The sequence below is a fragment of the Dermacentor silvarum genome, chromosome 3 (genome assembly GCF_013339745.2).
Source record: "Dermacentor silvarum isolate Dsil-2018 chromosome 3, BIME_Dsil_1.4, whole genome shotgun sequence".
Lineage (NCBI taxonomy): Eukaryota > Metazoa > Arthropoda > Arachnida > Ixodida > Ixodidae > Dermacentor > Dermacentor silvarum.
The window spans coordinates 65,329,889-65,348,555 of NC_051156.1; the positions used below are offsets into that span (position 1 = coordinate 65,329,889).

At 45.6% G+C, this 18,667-nt stretch overlaps 1 protein-coding gene across 3 annotated transcripts in view; it reads right to left on the reverse strand.

The window, feature by feature from the left end:
* LOC119445476 (3-oxoacyl-[acyl-carrier-protein] reductase FabG) overlaps nt 1–18,667 on the reverse strand; it is an 87,028-nt gene that overhangs the window by 35,972 nt on the left and 32,389 nt on the right. The window contains exons 7-9 of one of the 3 annotated variants that reach the window (XM_037709758.2): nt 16,280–16,316; nt 14,629–14,692; nt 12,654–13,124 (exon numbers count right to left, since the gene is read on the reverse strand). The exons of 1 other annotated variant lie outside the window; for it this stretch is intronic. In XM_037709758.2, coding sequence (XP_037565686.1) covers nt 12,933–13,124; nt 14,629–14,692; nt 16,280–16,316 — 293 coding nt within the window. In that variant the 3' untranslated portion in view covers nt 12,654–12,932. Of the gene's footprint in view, nt 1–6,990; nt 7,166–12,653; nt 13,125–14,628; nt 14,693–16,279; nt 16,317–18,667 lie in introns of those variants that run through there. One more of the 3 variants, XM_037709757.2, reaches the window with a different exon arrangement.

The following is an 18,667-nucleotide window of genomic DNA, read 5'->3' on the forward strand; positions in this document are numbered from 1 at the left end:
AATTAAGTTAAAGGTAGCGACATTCTTTTGATCTAGCCGTCGAGCCGGCGAGAGTGGGTAGGCAAGGAGGTCCACGCATCCCGGTTGGCGGAGCGAAGTGGTTGCCCTTGCGTTGTTCGCGCGGAAACAAGCGTGCGAGCGTCAGAACGCTAACGAGCGGGTGCTGCCAGCTGCGCGCATCTTTTTTTAGGTGCGAAGCTCGTTAGGGTATAGCCTTGTCCGTCCGGCATCATCCGTGCTCACATCGACTGCCACGCGATCTGTCTGGCATGGATGAAACGTTGCATGCAGCGGCTAAACGTCTATATACGATATGGCGCTGCTGTGTATGGCGCGTTCCAGACCACACAATCTATTTCTTCCATGAACGACCGTAAGGCGCGGCATGCTGCGGCTCAGCGTCTACACAGACAGCAAGCTACTCTGGCGACGAGGGCACGGGAAGCATCGGCAAAGCGGCAAAAACGCCAAGCGGACCCGGATTTGAGGGCGCGGTAAGCGGCAGCTCGCCGGCAACGCCGACAGCAAGCTACCCCGGAGGCGAGAGCGAGGGAAGCGCCGGCAAAGCGGCAACGCCGACAACAAGCTGCTCTCTTACGGTGCAACTCTTACGACTACAAGCAACCCACGACCACGAGGGGAACGTGCATAGACCTCGTCTTTGCAAACTTTAGGATGTATCCGCTAAAAGAACCGCTGGCTCTGCATTTCACCGACCTTAACACAGTAATAATGAAATCGAAACGCAACCCGCAACTCAACACGATATACGCGTTATGAGCAACAAAACATTGTATATACTGTACACCGCGTTGTCACATACATGCGCGCGTGGGGCAATGTCACGGGTGATTTTACCGTATAACGATCCCCAGTGCTTCGCCCCACTCATCATGATTCTCTTCGTGGATATGCGGTGATTTTATTATTACTGTTATTTGTTTTGATTACCGGCGGCGCCATAACAATTGCTCTTGGCCTACTGCGCTTGGGCTGGAAATGCGTGTGGCGTCCTCTGCGCAATTTCCGCTGCTGCTATAGGGTCGCTGCCGACGTTTTCCTTGTGTTGCGTTACGAAGTCTGAAGAATTCAGCAACGCAAAAATGGCATTGCCTTATAATAAAAGGCTTTCGCATCGCCCAATTTTAAGGACCTCGGAAGTGTAAGTTTGACTGCCGTGAACAGGAGCGTGCACGGCGCGCTGTCGGCAAACTTGTGCGCAGGGCGTTTCCTTTGTTTTGCTTGATAATTTCTCGAAAGAAACTTTGTGTAGAGAACTTGCCTGGTAAGAATCCTGCGAAATCTGGGTGAGCTACGAAAGCTGCGCAGTACGGACGGCCTTGCCTTGTTTAAACGTTATGAAAGTTTAATTTCCTCTCTTTCTGTTACCAAACGTAAGAGACATGTATTTTTCTTTCTTACTTATGTTGAATTTATTAGCAACTTCTGTAAAAAAACGAACAACTTTCTATAGTCATGATGGACACAACAATAATACAACAGTGGTCTGAAGGCGCACGTTTTTATTTCGCGCACGCATTCCCGATATGGAGGCCTTGACCAAAAAAAATGTTATTAAGAGGGAAAAGTAAGACTGGGAACTATTTGAAGAAACGACCGAACAGGAATTGACGTCTGTGACACGGAGCAGCAATAAAAAACAGTTCTTCGCGTGTATGCTAGAATAAGCCTGTATGTTGGCAATTTGATTTCTGTTGTTATCCTATGCGATCACAGAGCGAAAATGTGTCTGCGCACCCTGGCACTTAGCTTAAAAAGGGTGCATACCTGTCTTCTCTGACTAAACACAGTTGCGAAGAGCGTTTTTTTTTTCGGTCCGGACATTGGTCCATATGGTTTCGCGCTTTTTCTGTCATAAATGTATGAACCAAGTAGCACAGGAACAAGTAGTGATAAACTTTATTTTTGGTCTACCACTGATGGGGGCGAAATGCGAAAACGCCAGTGTCCCCATGCAATGGGGGCGTGTTAAAGTTCCGCTGATGGTCAAAATTATTCCGGAATCCCCCACTATGACGTGCCTCATAATAAAATCCTTGTTTTGGCACATAAAAGTCCAGAATTCATTCATTGTTCTGCAACTCACACACCTGTTACGATAAATGCACGCGCGCAATATAAAACAGTATTTTCTCGATATTTTAAGCCCAAATACACGAGGACACTTACAATCCAATCTATGTTTCTTTTTTTTTTCATAGACTCTGTGAATGTTATCGTTTAACGCGATACAAGAGACGAATGTGGTAATATGAATAGGCTACAAGGACGTGCGCTCTACCAGGTCTTGCTATCATATCCTTCGCCTCTTGCTTGTCGTAAAAGTACACTAAAAAGAAAGGAATATAACCGTCAACCGTGCCCCAAGCAAGCCATGGAATGACCGTGTTACATTTAGGATTGCTGCGAGCATGCTCTAACTATTCCATCAGTTATGTTTACCATAAAGGACCTGCTCAAACAGATAAGAAAGCTGGAGCTAGCAGTTGCTTTCTACAATAGTCTTGGATATCACGGGTTCAAATTATTTTCCTCGTCAAGAGATTACGGCCTTCAGTTCTACTTCAACGCATCGGCGCGGGCCTTTTGCTGCAGAAAAAGAAACACTTATTGCACCTGTGGCCCACTGTTATATAGGGACCATTATTTAGCATCGGTCAAGTTCTTCGACCGCAACCACTCGCCGCCGCATTCCAATCTTGGTGCGCGAGTGCGCGTCGACCATGCTACCGGACCCGTCAAAAGGGTGGAATGCGCATGAAGCTTTGGTCTCCCCCTGCGTGACGCGTCCCGAAATACCTCTGGAAACTGGCACGGTTCGAGGTCGTTGACCCCCGTCACAGGAAAAGCCTCCTGCTACTCTGAAATGTCGTTCGAGGACCACTCTCACCCTCTAGCTGAGCGCCTACAAGGCGAGGAGGAAACGCCAGACGAAGGCAGCCATCGCATAATAGAGCCCATGGAGTGTGTCCATTGGCCGAACATGACGCCACTTGCACAGGTACAACGATTGGCTGAAAAGGACGTGACCCAGACGGACTGAAGTGGTTATAGGCCAGAGAAAGACCGAGAAGAGGGAGGCGTTCTTCCTGCCGTGGGCCGCAGCGTCCAATTTGAAGCTTAGAACGACAAAAAGCTGAGATGGGTGGTAAGGATTTGGTGCCGGCCGTAACAATGACTTTTTACTCTGATTTTGCTTTGTTGAACGCTTGTACGTAATGTAAATAAACCTTCATTTCTCTAAGTCCTCCTCAACATCATCCAGCTCGTTCACTCCAAGGCCGAGAATGCTGCGCCAAGAGCCATTCACACAATCTAATCTATAATCTGCAAGCGGAAAATGTGGTAATAGTATAAACTACACCAACGTGGTACACGCGAGTTCAGCGGAGACTACGCGCGCCCCGAAGCAAAACTTCGAGGGGGAGCGGCGAGGGAAAAGGCGAGCAGCGAGGAGACAACGAGAAGGAAAAGCTGGGCGAGAAGTAATGTCGCTGCTTTTAGTTTTATTCAAGGGCTTACTACTGCCCAAGCTTAAACGCCACCTGTTTGTTGCTCTACGCAGCGCGAATCGGCAGGACAGAAGGGTCTGCATGATGTCTAGGTTCCTTTCACTTATTTCTGTGTCTGCTTTATCACCCACTATTCACTGACACCCAATCTTGGTGACAACGAGGGTGGAGTGCCGCTAAGAGCATTGACGATGCGCGAAAAGGAATATTGTGGTAACAGAATCGTTAAATTATCCCAGCTTGGTTGGACTGCCTTATCAGCGTTATGAGCGAATACTTACTTCATGGATGTATCTTTTTTGATAATCGAGTGGCACCTTCCCTGGGTGGGTGTGGTCGCATAATACGTTAACTTGATAAGCATTTTCAAAGCCTCTCTCATCCTTAGTAATCGCATTAGTCCAGTAGAACTAGAATAAAGTCAATGCTTCACCGGCAGTGAAGCTCTTTCCTGTATTTTGTTCTAGTACTCTACTACACTCAGACTGAAACAAAAAAAAGGTAAACTAGCCCGTACGTAGATCCGCGGCGATTTTGACGTCTCGACAGCGCGCGCGTGGGTCCTTGCACACTCTCAATTTTCAAAGTGACCTTGTATGCAGCATCCTTTTCGGCGCCTGTCCCGACGCTTCCTCCGCGTTGAGTTGCTGAAACAAGAAGCTAAACCAACTCGCCGAAACGTCAATTTTGCTGACTATTACATATCTCTAATGACCTTGCGATTTCGAGCGCACTGTTACAGGTTCGCGTATGCTCAACCCACCTGGACGGTTTCTTTTTTCTTACTTTCAGATAACTCAGAAGCGGTTATGCATAGCTATAATGCTATAAAGGAATGCGTGCTTGAAGGTAGGATCTAATCTCTGTCTACCTTCCCTACAGCTCAGTGGTCTCCTAACCATGATCGCACCCATGCTTCTCTTCGTGCCAAAGTCCCTCTTTGAAATTCTTCACGTGGGCGTCACATGCCACTTTCTGGTATTCTTCCCTCGTTACAGCTTGCACTTTTGGATGCCGTGCTAGGCTGCGCGGCATTCGGGAACACTTTTAAACAGGCGGATGTCTACATAGTGGGTGAAGTCCGCCGATAATCCTATCGCGCTAAACCTCCGACCTTGTGCGCTTCGAGCGTGCCTTCCTTTGCCACAGTTCGCACAATTTCATGTATTCTATGAGATTCGGCTGGTTTCTTAAAGCGGCACGTGGGCATATTTTCTGGTTGCAGCAACTCGGCGCAAGCAGTCTGTTAGGCGACTTGTGCTGCATTGCGATATGCCATTGCGTGAGCCGCAACCACTGCCAAGCGTGCCCTTTGGTAATTACCAAGCGAAATGGAATAATGAGTGCGTGCGTCTAAGCGCAGCCGAACAAAGACGAAGCTTTTCCCGCTTGGCTGACCGCCAACACGCTCTGGCGGCTTGCGTAACGCAGCCTTCAGCAAAAAATATGAGCTATATTTGTAATAGCTCATGTTTAAGACCCCTCTTTAAGAGCGTCTGTTATGAGGACGTCGTGCATGCGGAACCCATCCCGTGTCAAAGGTGCAGTCAGTGCCCCACGTCCATTAGCTTTATTTATACGCGGCCACTAACTTTACACATGTATCGCTCCATCGTATTCTAATAATGTACATGCGCACATTGCTGATGCGCGGCACGTGCTTAATAGATGACCTTGAGGTGTAGCCGCTCGCATGAAAGGATCCAATGCACTCCGCGGAGAGTCCCTTAAAAATGTGCAGGAATACAGCGTTAAAAGAACGATTGGCATCCAAGGGACAATGGGGTGGGCCACAGCGAATTATTATAGGTTCGCATTATAGGCAAATATTATGCAACCTCATTAATGAGACGAAGATTACAGTTAACCCAGATGCCGTAGACACAAGGAACCTGCCCTAGACTCGAAGCCACACACGGTACTATTCAAAGAGCGTATTCAAGAATTTGTAGTCAATCGCCATTTACATGTTCTCTATGTACAATAGTTCGGAATACTCCACTTTTTTTTCCACTTTTTTTCTACTAAAACATGGATATGCTCACCCATGACAGACTGCGCTTATTACGCTTCCTCAAAAGCGTTCCTTCAAAAAGCAGTCATTATATAAATATTTTACAAATATTTGCACATTAATACCAAGTTGCGATTAATTACACTACTTTAATATTTAGCTTCGTACATTATGTTCGAACTATGACGTAAAAGTCGATGAGTAATGAACTCATATACGGTTAACAGACATCTTCAAACTACCATCACATTTGAGTTTGCCCTGCCAAATACTAATCTAATGGTGTTACACCATTAGCTTTCTCAGACAACAAGCAAGGGTAGCAGTTTTGTAATATGCTAATGAGAACGCCAACGTTACTTGCAGTGCATCTTTGGTTGTGTTGCATATGTTCTTGCGCAAATTGGCCAAGTTTATCCCAGAGCTAACCTGTTGTACAAACAACATGTATGAATTCAAGAGCTGAAGCCTGGCGCTACCTATAAAAAAACACGTATTCGTTCAATTTATAAAGACATGTAAGCCCCAATAGCGCAAAGTGTACAAAAGAAACCGAAGGATGTACAAGATGCTTGATCACATACACAAATATGAGTGTCAGTGACTTAACTGCGAGACAATTGCGCTCGTAGTGACTGTGGGCTATACGACGTGTGAAGCAAAAGTTTGTAAACCGGATTGGACATTGCATTATAGATAAATCCAACAGTTTGGTTCTTTCGCCATCCGCGTTTCAAATCAAGCACATTCTTATGTGCGGTCTAAAAAAGAATATTTGCGACGTGCGACAACTCGCCGGTAATGAGTGGTAATGATTTTCCTTTGAGTATTCCACATGGCAGTATTGTACCAGAAAAATTGCACTCTATATACGAGAACTAAAGCTCCCTATTCGCTGTATCGAAGTTGAAGTAAATGCATTGAGTTCTGTGCTACAAAGAGTACATTTTAGTTTTCTACTGGCAGTGGAAATCATACCCACAATTTAAACAGAACCTTGGGTTAAATACAAGCAACGCGATCGTGCTGCTCTTGCTCGCTGTTTTCGCGTCTCATTAGTCTCAGAAAACAAAAAAATAGCTCGCAGTATAATTGAATTTTTCGTGTTACTCACCGCGGTAGCATAGCGCTGCTGAGCTCGAGATCGTGGGTTCTATACTCGCCGCGGAGGCCGCATTGTGACACGGGCGAAATGCAAAGGCGAATAGAGACGCAATTTATGTGCACGTTAAAGAACCGTGGGGGTTAAAAAAATGAAATCCGGAGTGTCCCGGTACACTGTGCCTCATCAAAAGGTCGAGGTTCTAGCACATGAACTAGCTGAATGAATTTTTTTCAAGGTCAAGTACAGCGTCCGCTTCGGCGAGAAATGCTTCAAAAGAGTGTAGAACGTGACGTAAAGTAATAAAATATTTGCAAAGCCCGAAAGGGCTAACAACTTACCAGTTATGATGGCAACTTTTCCTTTCAGATCAGGCATTGTACGTTCAAGTTCAGAGTACAGCGACTGCGTGGACGAAGTGAAGTGGACAGCCCGACCTTGTGGCGTAAACTGAAGCCCACAACAGCCAGGAATTAAGGGCCTCCCCGGACCCGGCAGCGTCCTCCTTTCCTGCTGTGCCGCGTACGCGGAAATCCCCGTCGTTGTACAACTTGTCCCATCCTATTTGAGCAATCGTGGCCGTCACCATCCATTTCTTCGCTCGTGGTCTTTTCGATGGTATGTGCTAGCTACACACAAATACACGGAAATAGGCTCAAGGTAGCTGATTCGATGCCCACCGAGGCGGCCGCATATTCATGGACACGAAAGGCAAAAAGGATCTTTTACTTTTATGTACGTTAAACATCCCCGGGGATGTTTAACGAACTACGATCTCATAATGACTTCGTGGCTCTGGTGTGTAAAATAGCAAAACTAACAAAAAGAAATAGGAAAAATGGGGGAGTTGAGTGTTCAGCTGTCATGTGATTATGTGATTCCTTATAGATATGATAGGCCACGGAATCCTCTTTCTTATCCCAGAGGAGGTCGTCACAGAATACTTTTTATATATTGTTTTCATTTTTTACAAAGCTGCAATTACCACAGTCATTCAATTTGTTATGCTTCGCAGTACTAGCTCTCTATAATTGAAATAAGCAAGAGAAGATAAATAAAACGAAGACATAACTACTTCCAACATGATAAAGCAGAATATATTGTTAATCACTAATGCAGGAGTACAACTTATATCATCAGTTAGCGAATCATTAATAGAGCCTCCGCCGCTTGGTTTTAAATTGGCGATATGGATGGTAATAACTTTATTGAGTTGTCCTGAAGTTTTGACGATCCGGGCTCAGGTGTCCCACGACGGGACCTCGAGATCTTGTCTCAGCGCCGCCTCGCGGGCCTGCTGTACAGCCCAGAGTTGGTCGCCGAGGTCGGAGCTGCGCAGTGCGGCGGCCCACCTTAGCGATAGGGTCTCGGAGTTGAATTCGTTTTTGTGTTGGGCGTTACATTCCCATAGCATGTGTTTGAGTGTAGCTGTTCCCTGTTTGCATATCTTGCGTGTGTCTTCTTTGGGTACTGCGGGGAATATCCGTTTGAGATGAAATGGTTTCGGGAAGGTTTTTGTTTGCAGTTGACGTAGGGCCACTGCTTCGGCACTGTTTAGGTCTTTGTGTGGTGGTGGGAATGCTCTTCTGGCTTGTTGGTACATCTTTGTAATGGTGTTGTATGTGGTCAGTCTGTCTCGCTCGGTTCGGGGGTCTTCCCGAGAGGTCGGCCGATAGTATTGCGATGTATTGGCGATAGTATTTTTTTTTCGTTTTTTGAAAACATCATCAAACTTATTTGAGATTAGTCATATTGATAATACTTATAATATCATTACTGCAGTAATTTGATAATGGAAGCAGCGCATGCCTTATCTTAAAATCTACTGCCGATTGGCTCTACGTAACTGTCTCCAAGGTATCGATGACGTCAATTTTCTGCGCTAAGAGTGATAACAGGTTCCGTGGGATGTCGAGCTACCGTGCTGAATCCGCTCCTCTTTGCGGTCCCAATTTTATAAGTTAGCGGCAGTATGCCACTCTTTCGGCCTTTAGCAAAGTACCTGAACCTGGTTGTATGGTTAATTTACCTTGTTGCAGCGCCAAAGGACGAAGAGGTAGACAAGATTCACATGGCAGCCACCGTCGAGTTTGACGCGCCCCATAGGGAAATAGCAGTTGTCGGAGCACGCTTTATGGCTCTGTTAGCAGTCTGCACTGAAAATTGAAGTGTTATCATAGCCAATGTTTAATTTATTATTCTGACTCGGGCAAGTAACGCAAATGCAAGCACAATTATTACCGTGATTAACTTTGCTAGCATTTTTGTCATAATTACTTACTGGAAAAATGATCAGCAAAATTGAGCGTGTTTTAGTGAGTCACTTTGTTCATTACAAGCCGTAGGCAAAGTGACGGACAGATTCAGACAGTGATATTGGTGAACTAATAAATGGTGAACGTTGCAAAAGGCTCTCACAGCACTGCTTTGCTGGACTCCATTCACTAGAAAACTGCTTTTGTAATGATGAAAGTGTCAAGAAAGGAAATGATACTCCACTGCACAATGTTATATATGTGTACCACCACATGTGACGGGCAGCGAAACCATCTGTTTATTAAGACTGAATGCAACAACATAGCAAGGGGCAGTTTTAGAATATGGCACCCTTTCATGTGCACTTCTTGCAAGCTGCCGTATGCACTGATGCATGGGCACATTAACAGGGCTAAGAGACGAAGTAACTGTGCAAGCTACGTGATGTTTTTAACATTTTGTATCTGTCAATGTTTCTGCTGTTAGAACTTTCTTTAGTGCAAGTTGGTTAATCACGCTGCCGCAGCAGCACAAGAAGCAAGGTCAGAATAGTAGGAGAAAACAAAGCAAGATGGCAGACTGAGGAGACAAGGTAGACGATAGAGAGGCTTTAATGACATCGAAGACGCCAGCCCTGCTATTCACAGGACTTGGTGCTTTGAATGAGACGAGTTAATGAATTTGTAAAGAAAGATGCGGATACAGCATGCTTAAAAGAACAAACGCAAAAATAAGAGGACAGAAATAGGAATAAACACATACACGCAAGGAAGCGCTCAGATACTCACACACATACACGCAAACGTGAGCGCGAAAACTAACATCTAAAATACAAAAAAGGGGAAAAATCAAATATACACAAACACGCAAGAAAGCACGCACACATTTAACGCAGACGCGAGTAGAACTCTTAGGAGTCAGTTCACAAGCAGCTGTTCCTACTTTGTCGTACTTTTTTTTAAATGTACATATTGGCTCTGTTGCCTTCACTGTCATAGGAATTTTTTAGTACCGACATATCACGACAATCGAAAAGCAGCGCAAAGCTGTGTTGTGGGAAAGCAAGTCGAGTGCTGGCAGCACAACTTATGTGCGATTGTGCCGCAGCAGACATTCTACAGCTGGCGCGTGCACTGAGCGAAGAGTTCTAAGCCGCACAGCAACGCGAATTCATGCCAAGCTCCCTTGTAACGGCACCAGTGTATCAGTCAAATTTTATATTAGCACTGAGGCTGACATTAAGGAAACAAACGCTGCTCCCAAACGCCTGACCGTTAATAATTCAATGACATTCGCTTAAGCAGCGCGTGTTTGTTACTGATTGTTGGCATTGGTGGAAAGCAATCAATCGACGGTGCTACACAACACTCGAACGACGCAGCTAGACGCTCGGCTATCTTATCACACTGCTGCCAACAATCGGTCGTTTGCGCGCTGAGATGGCAGCAACGAATCTTTGCGTTGGAAGTTTCTTTCGCAAATCTTTTCTGTTGAGAAACTCGTAGGTTGATTTCATCCGCGCATGCTTTTCTCGTTTATCCTGATAATGGTTTTGCTCCATCACTTCGCCACGTCCGACGAGAAACGCAGGGGCACAGTACACAAACACACCCGCCGCTAACAGTAGGTACCAGACTTTGGCAAACTCTCCTCGTCGTAACTTCACTTATGAGCAAAACAAAACACCATGGAACAAACACGCACGATGTTTGTTTGCGGCGGTATGTCGCCGCGGGATCCTGTTTCCACACGAAGCGCAGCGCAGCGTCACCGATGTTCGCTGCAATCTTTCTTCGCCGGCTCACAGCTCAGAACAAACGCACGCGGCACAATTTGTGCGTCGTGAGCTCACAAATCAGCCGCTATTCTGAACATTCCGCCATTTTCTTCGAGGCGTGACGTAGGCGCGACGCTTACAAAATGGCGCCGATGGCCCCGTTTTGCTTTCGTAACGTCACGCAAATCTGACGTTTCGACTATGAAACTCTAATGTAGGCATTGAACCTAGCGTGGTTGATAAAGCAAAACAGTTTTCCTCCCCAGTAAAAATAAAGCAGCTAGCTCAAAGCGTACGATTACTCCATCAAAATCGTTTAATTCTCGCTTCCGTCGTCTGCATGCGCGCAGGCTGTCGTCTGCTTCATTAGCTAGGATGCGTGTCCTCGGAAAACTGAATGAGTCATCGTATATTGGCGCCCACGCGCTTGCTTTCTACCTTGAGACAACATACGCGACCTGCGAGTGATGATCAGCGCACGCTCTAGGGTGCGTTATCGCTATCTCGTGAGCCGCAAGTGACTCAGCCCGACTCGTCTGGCTGAGAAGCGGCCGAATATCATTGATAGCGTTGCGCGAGCCACAGGTATCCGCTTGCGCAACGCAAGCGCCGGCACTGCCATCTCTTGTTCTCTTCGCTGCTTACTTGCCCCGCGAGAGGAAACATCAAGACGCCGCCTTGCGTACATTTATTTTTATAAATTAAAAATTCGCCGTTGTCATAGCCTTTGATGACGCGAAAATACATTAATATTGATTACAATGCAAACGCAGTAGCGAAAAGTGCAAAAAGTCGCAAGAAGTTTGCTAGTTTCAACAAATATTATTTCAAATAAACGTGCTTTTATTAGAAATGATGGTTCAAAACACAAATGCCAACACCACCCGAGAGCGATGCAAATGCTATGAGCATGCGTTGTGAACAAAAAAATTTCATGGCCCCAAATGACAGGGAAAATGCGGCGATACGCATGCCTCACGACTGACACTGCATATGGCCGCTCATCACCATAATTCGCGCGGCTCGTCGCACCACAGATTATGGCGGAAAATCTCTGCAATGGCGGCCCAGCGCAACGTCACGCAACGTCAAATTGACGTTTACGAAGCAGCCCTTCCTGTGACGCTCCTCACGGGATATTCTTTCAGCCAATGAACAAGCTGACATGCCAGCTATCTTGGAACGCCACCACATATTCGCGAAATTGCAGATGCATTACACGGGCTTCTGCACGCTACCGTCCACTTTCTTTTTAAATCGCTAAAGTCGCAATACAGGTGCCAAGGACCACAAAAAAGTATTAGTCGATAAAACTTGCAGCTCCACGTCACGTTTCGTCATTCTGACGAAAACACAAAATTGCATTTTGCAAAACTTCCGTTTCCCGGCACAAATTTCAAAACACGTGACCTCTGGACAGCCAATGAGACAGACAAGATGGCGGATAATGGCGGCCGTGCAGCCGCCATGCGTGTCCAGAATAGAGCCTATACTTCCGGCATGACAGACCACCAAAAACAATTCGAATTCACTCTGAGGAAGGGATACACACAGCTGACGCGACTCGGCCCAGTTCGAAGCGAGGGCGGCCATGTTAGGCATGTTCTCCGTCGGCGGGGTCACCGGCCGCCCGGCTCATGACGTCACCTGAAGTGCGCGCCTATTGGTGGAGGCTTGTGTGCATCCGCCTTTGAGGGGCAAATGCCGCTGCCTTCTGAAGTTGTATCCGACTATAGTGTCGTTATATATTAATTCCATGCTAACGCATTACTATCAACAGTAATACTGAGATAGATTCTGCCGAATTTTCGTTTTGCACTTGTCCCACCTCGAAATCTTTTTTCATAAAATATAATATCAATATACATAACTAAATACAACCAATATTAAAGCAAGAAGTAATAATTTTTCGCTAAGCTTGAAAAAGGATTCCGAAGAGAAAGATCACAGACAGTCGCAAAGGAATTCACTGCACAAGGCATGCGTCTTTATTCCACCCTTTATGCATCAAATCACCGACAGCAGAAACAGCAACGCTGTCTTGATCCTATGCGCCCATGGACATCGACAGAGTAGCTGATGGGTTGGTCAGTTAGCAATTGTGCAGGGTAAAGCTGTAGCACCCACAAATAACTAATGATACATGTTACAAACAAGCGCTGTTTGTAAACAAGCTGTTTCCTCCTTTCTTTTTGTGCGCTACAGTTTTACCATGCATCGACAGAGTTTCGAGCCTGTCCACTAGGCATTCTACATGTTCTCCTCCCATGGGGTGCCATGAGACAGCGAGGACACCAGCAGCAGACCACCGTCGACGGGCATCGATATTCCTGTGACAAACGAGGCATCGTCTGAGGCCAGGAAGGCGATGCAGCGCGCCACCTCGTCCGGTGTTCCAGTTCTTCCCAGAGCATGAGCGGCACCGGTAGTTTTCTCCAGCATCTGCACGGTGGTGACAATGAAATTCTGAGCTCGTCGTACAACTTATGGAATCAAGTACGAAAGTAGCAAAGCGTATATGCTTATAGTGCACAGTTTATATTAGGGAAAACTGAGCGCTGGTTACTGACGTGCTCACGTGTGAGAAAATGAATAGCTAGTCGCAGTAAACAGCCCAATGCTTCGAAGTAAATCCTATATTGGAGACTGGGAAACAACGCTAGAAAGAATAGAATATGCCTGAAAAAAAAAGGTAAATTAATGAAGGACCAAGTTCTCGATGGTGTGTTCATTAATGCAGAAAAGTGTTCCCGTGCGTGGCCGTTTACGCAGCGTCCTGTCTGCCCTGACTATCAAAATTAATGAAATGGGTAAGTTACCCGCTCATTGCGCTGCCTGCACCTACAAGGCGCAATTTCATCTTACCAAGGTACTACGAAGAAGCAAGAACGCATGCACCCGAGAGATTTTGGAAGCGTTTCCCATCAAAAGAAGAGGTTGCACCTGTGTGACACATCTATATCACTGTTCAGTGCACAAATATCCTTTTTGGCTAATAAGATGCATTGGAAAGTTTTGTGGGAAAGGAGGAAGGGTAATAACAATTGTGGGAATTTACGTACCAAAACCACCATCTGAATATGAGTCACGCCATAGTCTCCGGAATAATTTTGACTACCTGCGGTTCTTTAACGTTCACCTAAATCTACGTATACGTGTATTTTCACATTTCGACCCCATCGAAATACGGCCGCCGTGGCAGGGATTCGATCCCGCGACCTCGCGCTTAGCAGCCTAACACCATAGCCACTAAGCAACCACGGCGGGTTGGTCGAAGGCTCTCTTTCGAATTGTATGTACCTGCGCAATTCGGCTGTTTTGTGATTCTATAATTTGTAACGCCCAACGTTGAAATAAATCAGTTGTTATTACTGCGCTCGTTCTTTCCATGTGTCTCTTCTTGTGTGGTGTCCTGTTTCCCAATTTTGCGCACTTATCTATCACTCATGTTTTATAGCCCAGTCAAAAAAAAAAGATAAGTCGTATCAACGTGGAACAAGCACAAACAACGTGATTCTGTCGTGAACAGCGCGAGAAAGTGCATGAACGCCGCATCATCCAAATTGCCACCTATGAAGAGAATTAGTTTCATTAAACTGATGGGCTATCAAAATGACGCTTATGCAGCGTTACATGCCATTGTCGATTTATCATTCCTCTTTACTGGCGCTAGTTTAGTATAACCACCGAGAACAAAGAGATTGTGTAAAGGATACAACCAAAACCAAAGTCGCATAGAAGGTAATGTGCAATATAATTTAACTGGCAGGAGATCACGCAGCCTACTGCATCGCCACAATATTTTTCGATACCTCTATGCCCTCATTTTCCCCACCGTTAACTGGTTGTAGGAAACTATGCATTCCCATTTTGCGAGCAGTAGTTTTGCAATTTCCTCTGTGCCTTAAGTAGCCAACGCGACTGCAGCGGGTTTTGCCTTACGCACCTCCATATATTCGTCAACATTGGCTCCAGGTTTCAACGCCAAGGTCGTCTTGATGACACCGGGGCTGGGAAAAAGAAAATATAAAGAGAGAAAGAAAGAAGCCGATACGTAAAGTTACATTCGTCACTTGTCCATCTGGCTCTATTGACATACGTTCCACCACATCAGCTTACGTCAGCAGGTTACCATGGTTCTCAGAAATAAACTGAAAAATCACTTCATTGTTCCGTGGCTAGGAACTCTGCTATTCAAATTTGTCCTACTTACAAAGATAGAAACATACAATTCTTATCTTGTGAGTGCGCCAAGTAACTTCACTAGAGGTTACAAAAAGAAGAACCGCAGACTGATAACTGATAGGTGCTGAGATACTGATACTGATACTGCTGAGATAGCTGTTGATAACCGCTGAGACTGATAACATTTCTCTTATTTAGACGCACTGAAATCTGTGCGTCTAAATATCTCGGAAGACGTACTTTGTACAGGTTTTGCACGTATTAAGTATGGATGGTGATAAACGTAAACGCAGGAAAGACGCAGCACGGAGGTGGATGAGCCAATGCGCCGCACAGCTGGTCGCAGGAATACCACTGTCTATGATAGGTCTTTATGTAACTGTTTGTTGTATTTTTTAAACAATTTTTTTTTCATTTGATGGTCATCCAGAACCTATAATTGCTGCCTACCATACGCCGTAGTGAATTTCTGACCTCACCTAGGAATTTCTGACCTCACCGCCGTAGTGAATTTCTGACCTCACCATGCGCCTTGCAGACAAGTCGATAGTACTGCACAGCCTGTCGCCATGATGGTGAATAAAGTGGACAACGCCGAATCGCTTGAGTATTGCGGACTAGTTTGTAAGCCATTAAAATTTTGTGTTTCACCGAACCACTACTGAACCCGAGCTAAATCGGAGCGCCGTGAAGCCTAAATTCACCGTCACTTTTTTTTACTTCTTTTTTGATTTTGACACCGTGGTTTGTACGGAAGCATACTTGTGCGAGCTACGGTCTTATGATGAGCTTTCGTTGTTTGCCGCAATCAGCTCAGGGACATTATTTATTACGCTTCCACTTCCCTTTTGCTTCATAGCGTTGGCTAGACTTGATTTATCAATATTTCGCTTCCGCAGTGCTTTAATATTGTCTCGAGCCCTGTTGCACTAACGTCATACACTATTAGCGAACCAGTATTGCTTTCAGCAATAAGACGCAGTCAATGGCCTACCATGTTGTTGATGTGTGGCCCACTTTGCTGCAGCTTAAAATTTACAGTGCGAAGGCTCTAGCGGTACCTTACCAGCTAAACATTCTTCCTTTTCCTCTAACATAATATCCTATGCTGTAATTACGGAAATGCACTACGAGAATAATCTACAGTGATGCAACAAAAGCCGCTGTTGTACGCTCTCTGGCTGGTACCTGCCTCTGGTACAAAGGTGTTGCGTTAATTATGAACTCATCATATGCATAATTTAGCAGCATGTAGTTCAACATCAATGTGCTGTTCTCTCGCGCGCACATATGTGCACAACGTAAGAAATTTGAAGCAATATTGCCACAAACTGCACAGCGATTTACATAAGTACTCTTATTCGGGATACTGCACAGTGAAAATTTGTAGGGTAACGTACGGCTTTACTTACTTGATTGTGTTGACACGTACTCCAAAGGGAGCATTCTCTACAAAAGCAACAAAAGGAGAGAAAAATTATGTGAAGGGTTGTGACACCATCTGCAGACAGCGGCATGAGAGCTAGTTTGGCCATAATGTTATGTTCAGCGACGCGTACCTGTTAATGAGGGATTCGGTTCTGAATACTTTCTGCTTTAAATAGTTATAGACTGAAGTTACGCGTTCCATTCTCACGAACAGACACAAATGCCCTACTTCGTTGCGTAATACGCAATTGTACGTTGGAACACTGGACCCAACCACATCGTCAACACAAGCGAGTGTATAAATGGGGCGCAGAAATGAACTAGGGCATTCCTCACAGCCAAAGAAGCCAAACAAGCATGGTGCACCGGATTCGCCTTGTTGTCGCATTCACGAATCATTATAGACATGTGATTGTTTGCAGTGACACTAGCCCCAATTGTGAATACTGCCAGGTACCAGAAACACATGATCATATATGTTGCGTTTGTCCCGCGTACGCGCAAGAACGACAGAAACTGGTATCTTCCATTGCAAAAGTCGATAAGAGGCCCCTATCAGACGAGTTTTTTTTTAGGTCCTTGGCCCAATGCAAACAGCGCAGCCCTGATAACCAGTGCCGCTGTAGTCTTTCTACAAGCCACTAGGCTGAACGCACGGCTTTAGAGATGCCACAACGTTGTAACCTTGTATATACACACACCTCCTCCTCTTATCATCATAATAATTCATTAACCCTTTTCCTCCCCGTCCCTTTTTCCCCGTGTAGAGTAGCAGGCCACAGCAAGTTACAGCTCAGGCCGACCTCTCTGCCTTTCTGTAAATAAGTTTTTTTCTCTCTCTCCACAGCAATTAACAGCGAGATATATTTTCCATTTGGCTTCTGTGAGCTAAACTGCTCAAAAGGTTGGTGCTGCGTTATGCCAGACAGCTAGCCTAGGCATAAGGTCTCTAGAAAACGCAGTGACATCGTACTTTATTCAGGTTACATAACCCACGCACCGTGGACATCATTTGTATATATCAAGAATGTATCGCAAGGAAACGGTAATATCAACCAGTAGTGAAAATACATGCGCCCTGATGAAAGAGATGGATAGCATTTTGGTTATTGACGATGCAAAAAAACTCGACTTTCCATTTTATTCTTTTCACGCTGTTCACTACTGCCAGTTTCCTAGTTTTTGTGTTAGCAGGCGGGTGCGCTATCTTTATTTAGTATCGGCCTTTGATTTATTGCTAGATATTAAGCATGTAACAGCATGCCAGGACTTTTGGTCAACTAACCTTAGCATCAATCTCAAAAATTTATCTCATGAGCGCGCATGTATTTTCACTACATTTTGATATTCCAATTTTCTTGTGATACGTTCTTGGAATTCTAAAATTATGTACAAGGTGGGCGGACCATGCGGTGTGAATAAAGTACGAAGGCAGTTTGTATTTAAGAGACTATAGCCCTATTGGCTAGGGTTTCGCTTAAACCACCAGCAACATTATTAACAGTTGAGCACATAGGCCCTAAATGCAAGATATTTTCTCCTTTTGTTCACTTCTGTACATATGCACATTTTGTTACAGGAAGCGCGACATAATCCGTAAGCGGCACAGATTCATAATGACTACTGTATTATGCATGGCCATAATTGTAAGTTCCAATTAGCAGCAGATATATTGAACAACATTTCAGAAAAGAAACATGGCACCGCAAAGCAGCCATCATGTTTCTTGTGGTATCATACGGTGCCGGCATACAAGAACCTGCCAAGCTCGTCAAACAGAAAAAAAAAGGTTGTCGCAGTTTCACCCGAAAAGCGAAGCATCAATTGCAATAGCAAATTTGTAGAGAGCTATACGGAGTAATGATAGTAGCTTTATCAGCTGTATAAATTTGGACATGCAGCACCACCGGCAACACGCAGAACTTGTCGACGCCGTCGGCGTTTTGCCCGTCTTGGCACAAAACGCGTGGGGCGTTGGTGACTGTTGCCGGAGCCTCTGGGGGCGGCTCGGAGGTTTTCGACGATATCAGAACGGAACACTCGTCGAGCAGCGTCGGAAGTCTTTACCACCTTCTCGCCTCACAACGTTTTTATATAAATAGGAACTTGGTGCCGCAGCTAAGCGTCGCCTCCCTTCCCTCCCCCCCCCCCCCCCCCCCACGGCCTTTCGTGCGTCGGAAGAAGGCGCGTTTGCTCTACATATATGGTGATCGTAAAGGAGGAAAGAGACGCCTACTTCTGCAGCCCTTAAGGGAGCACGGCGCAGAACGCGCGTTTGATCTCCGCCGTGGGTTCACTTCCCGTGAAAGCGCGCGTCCCTCGCGCCCTTTCACTCGCACATACAGCGTACGGCGCGCGGCGACGATTTCATC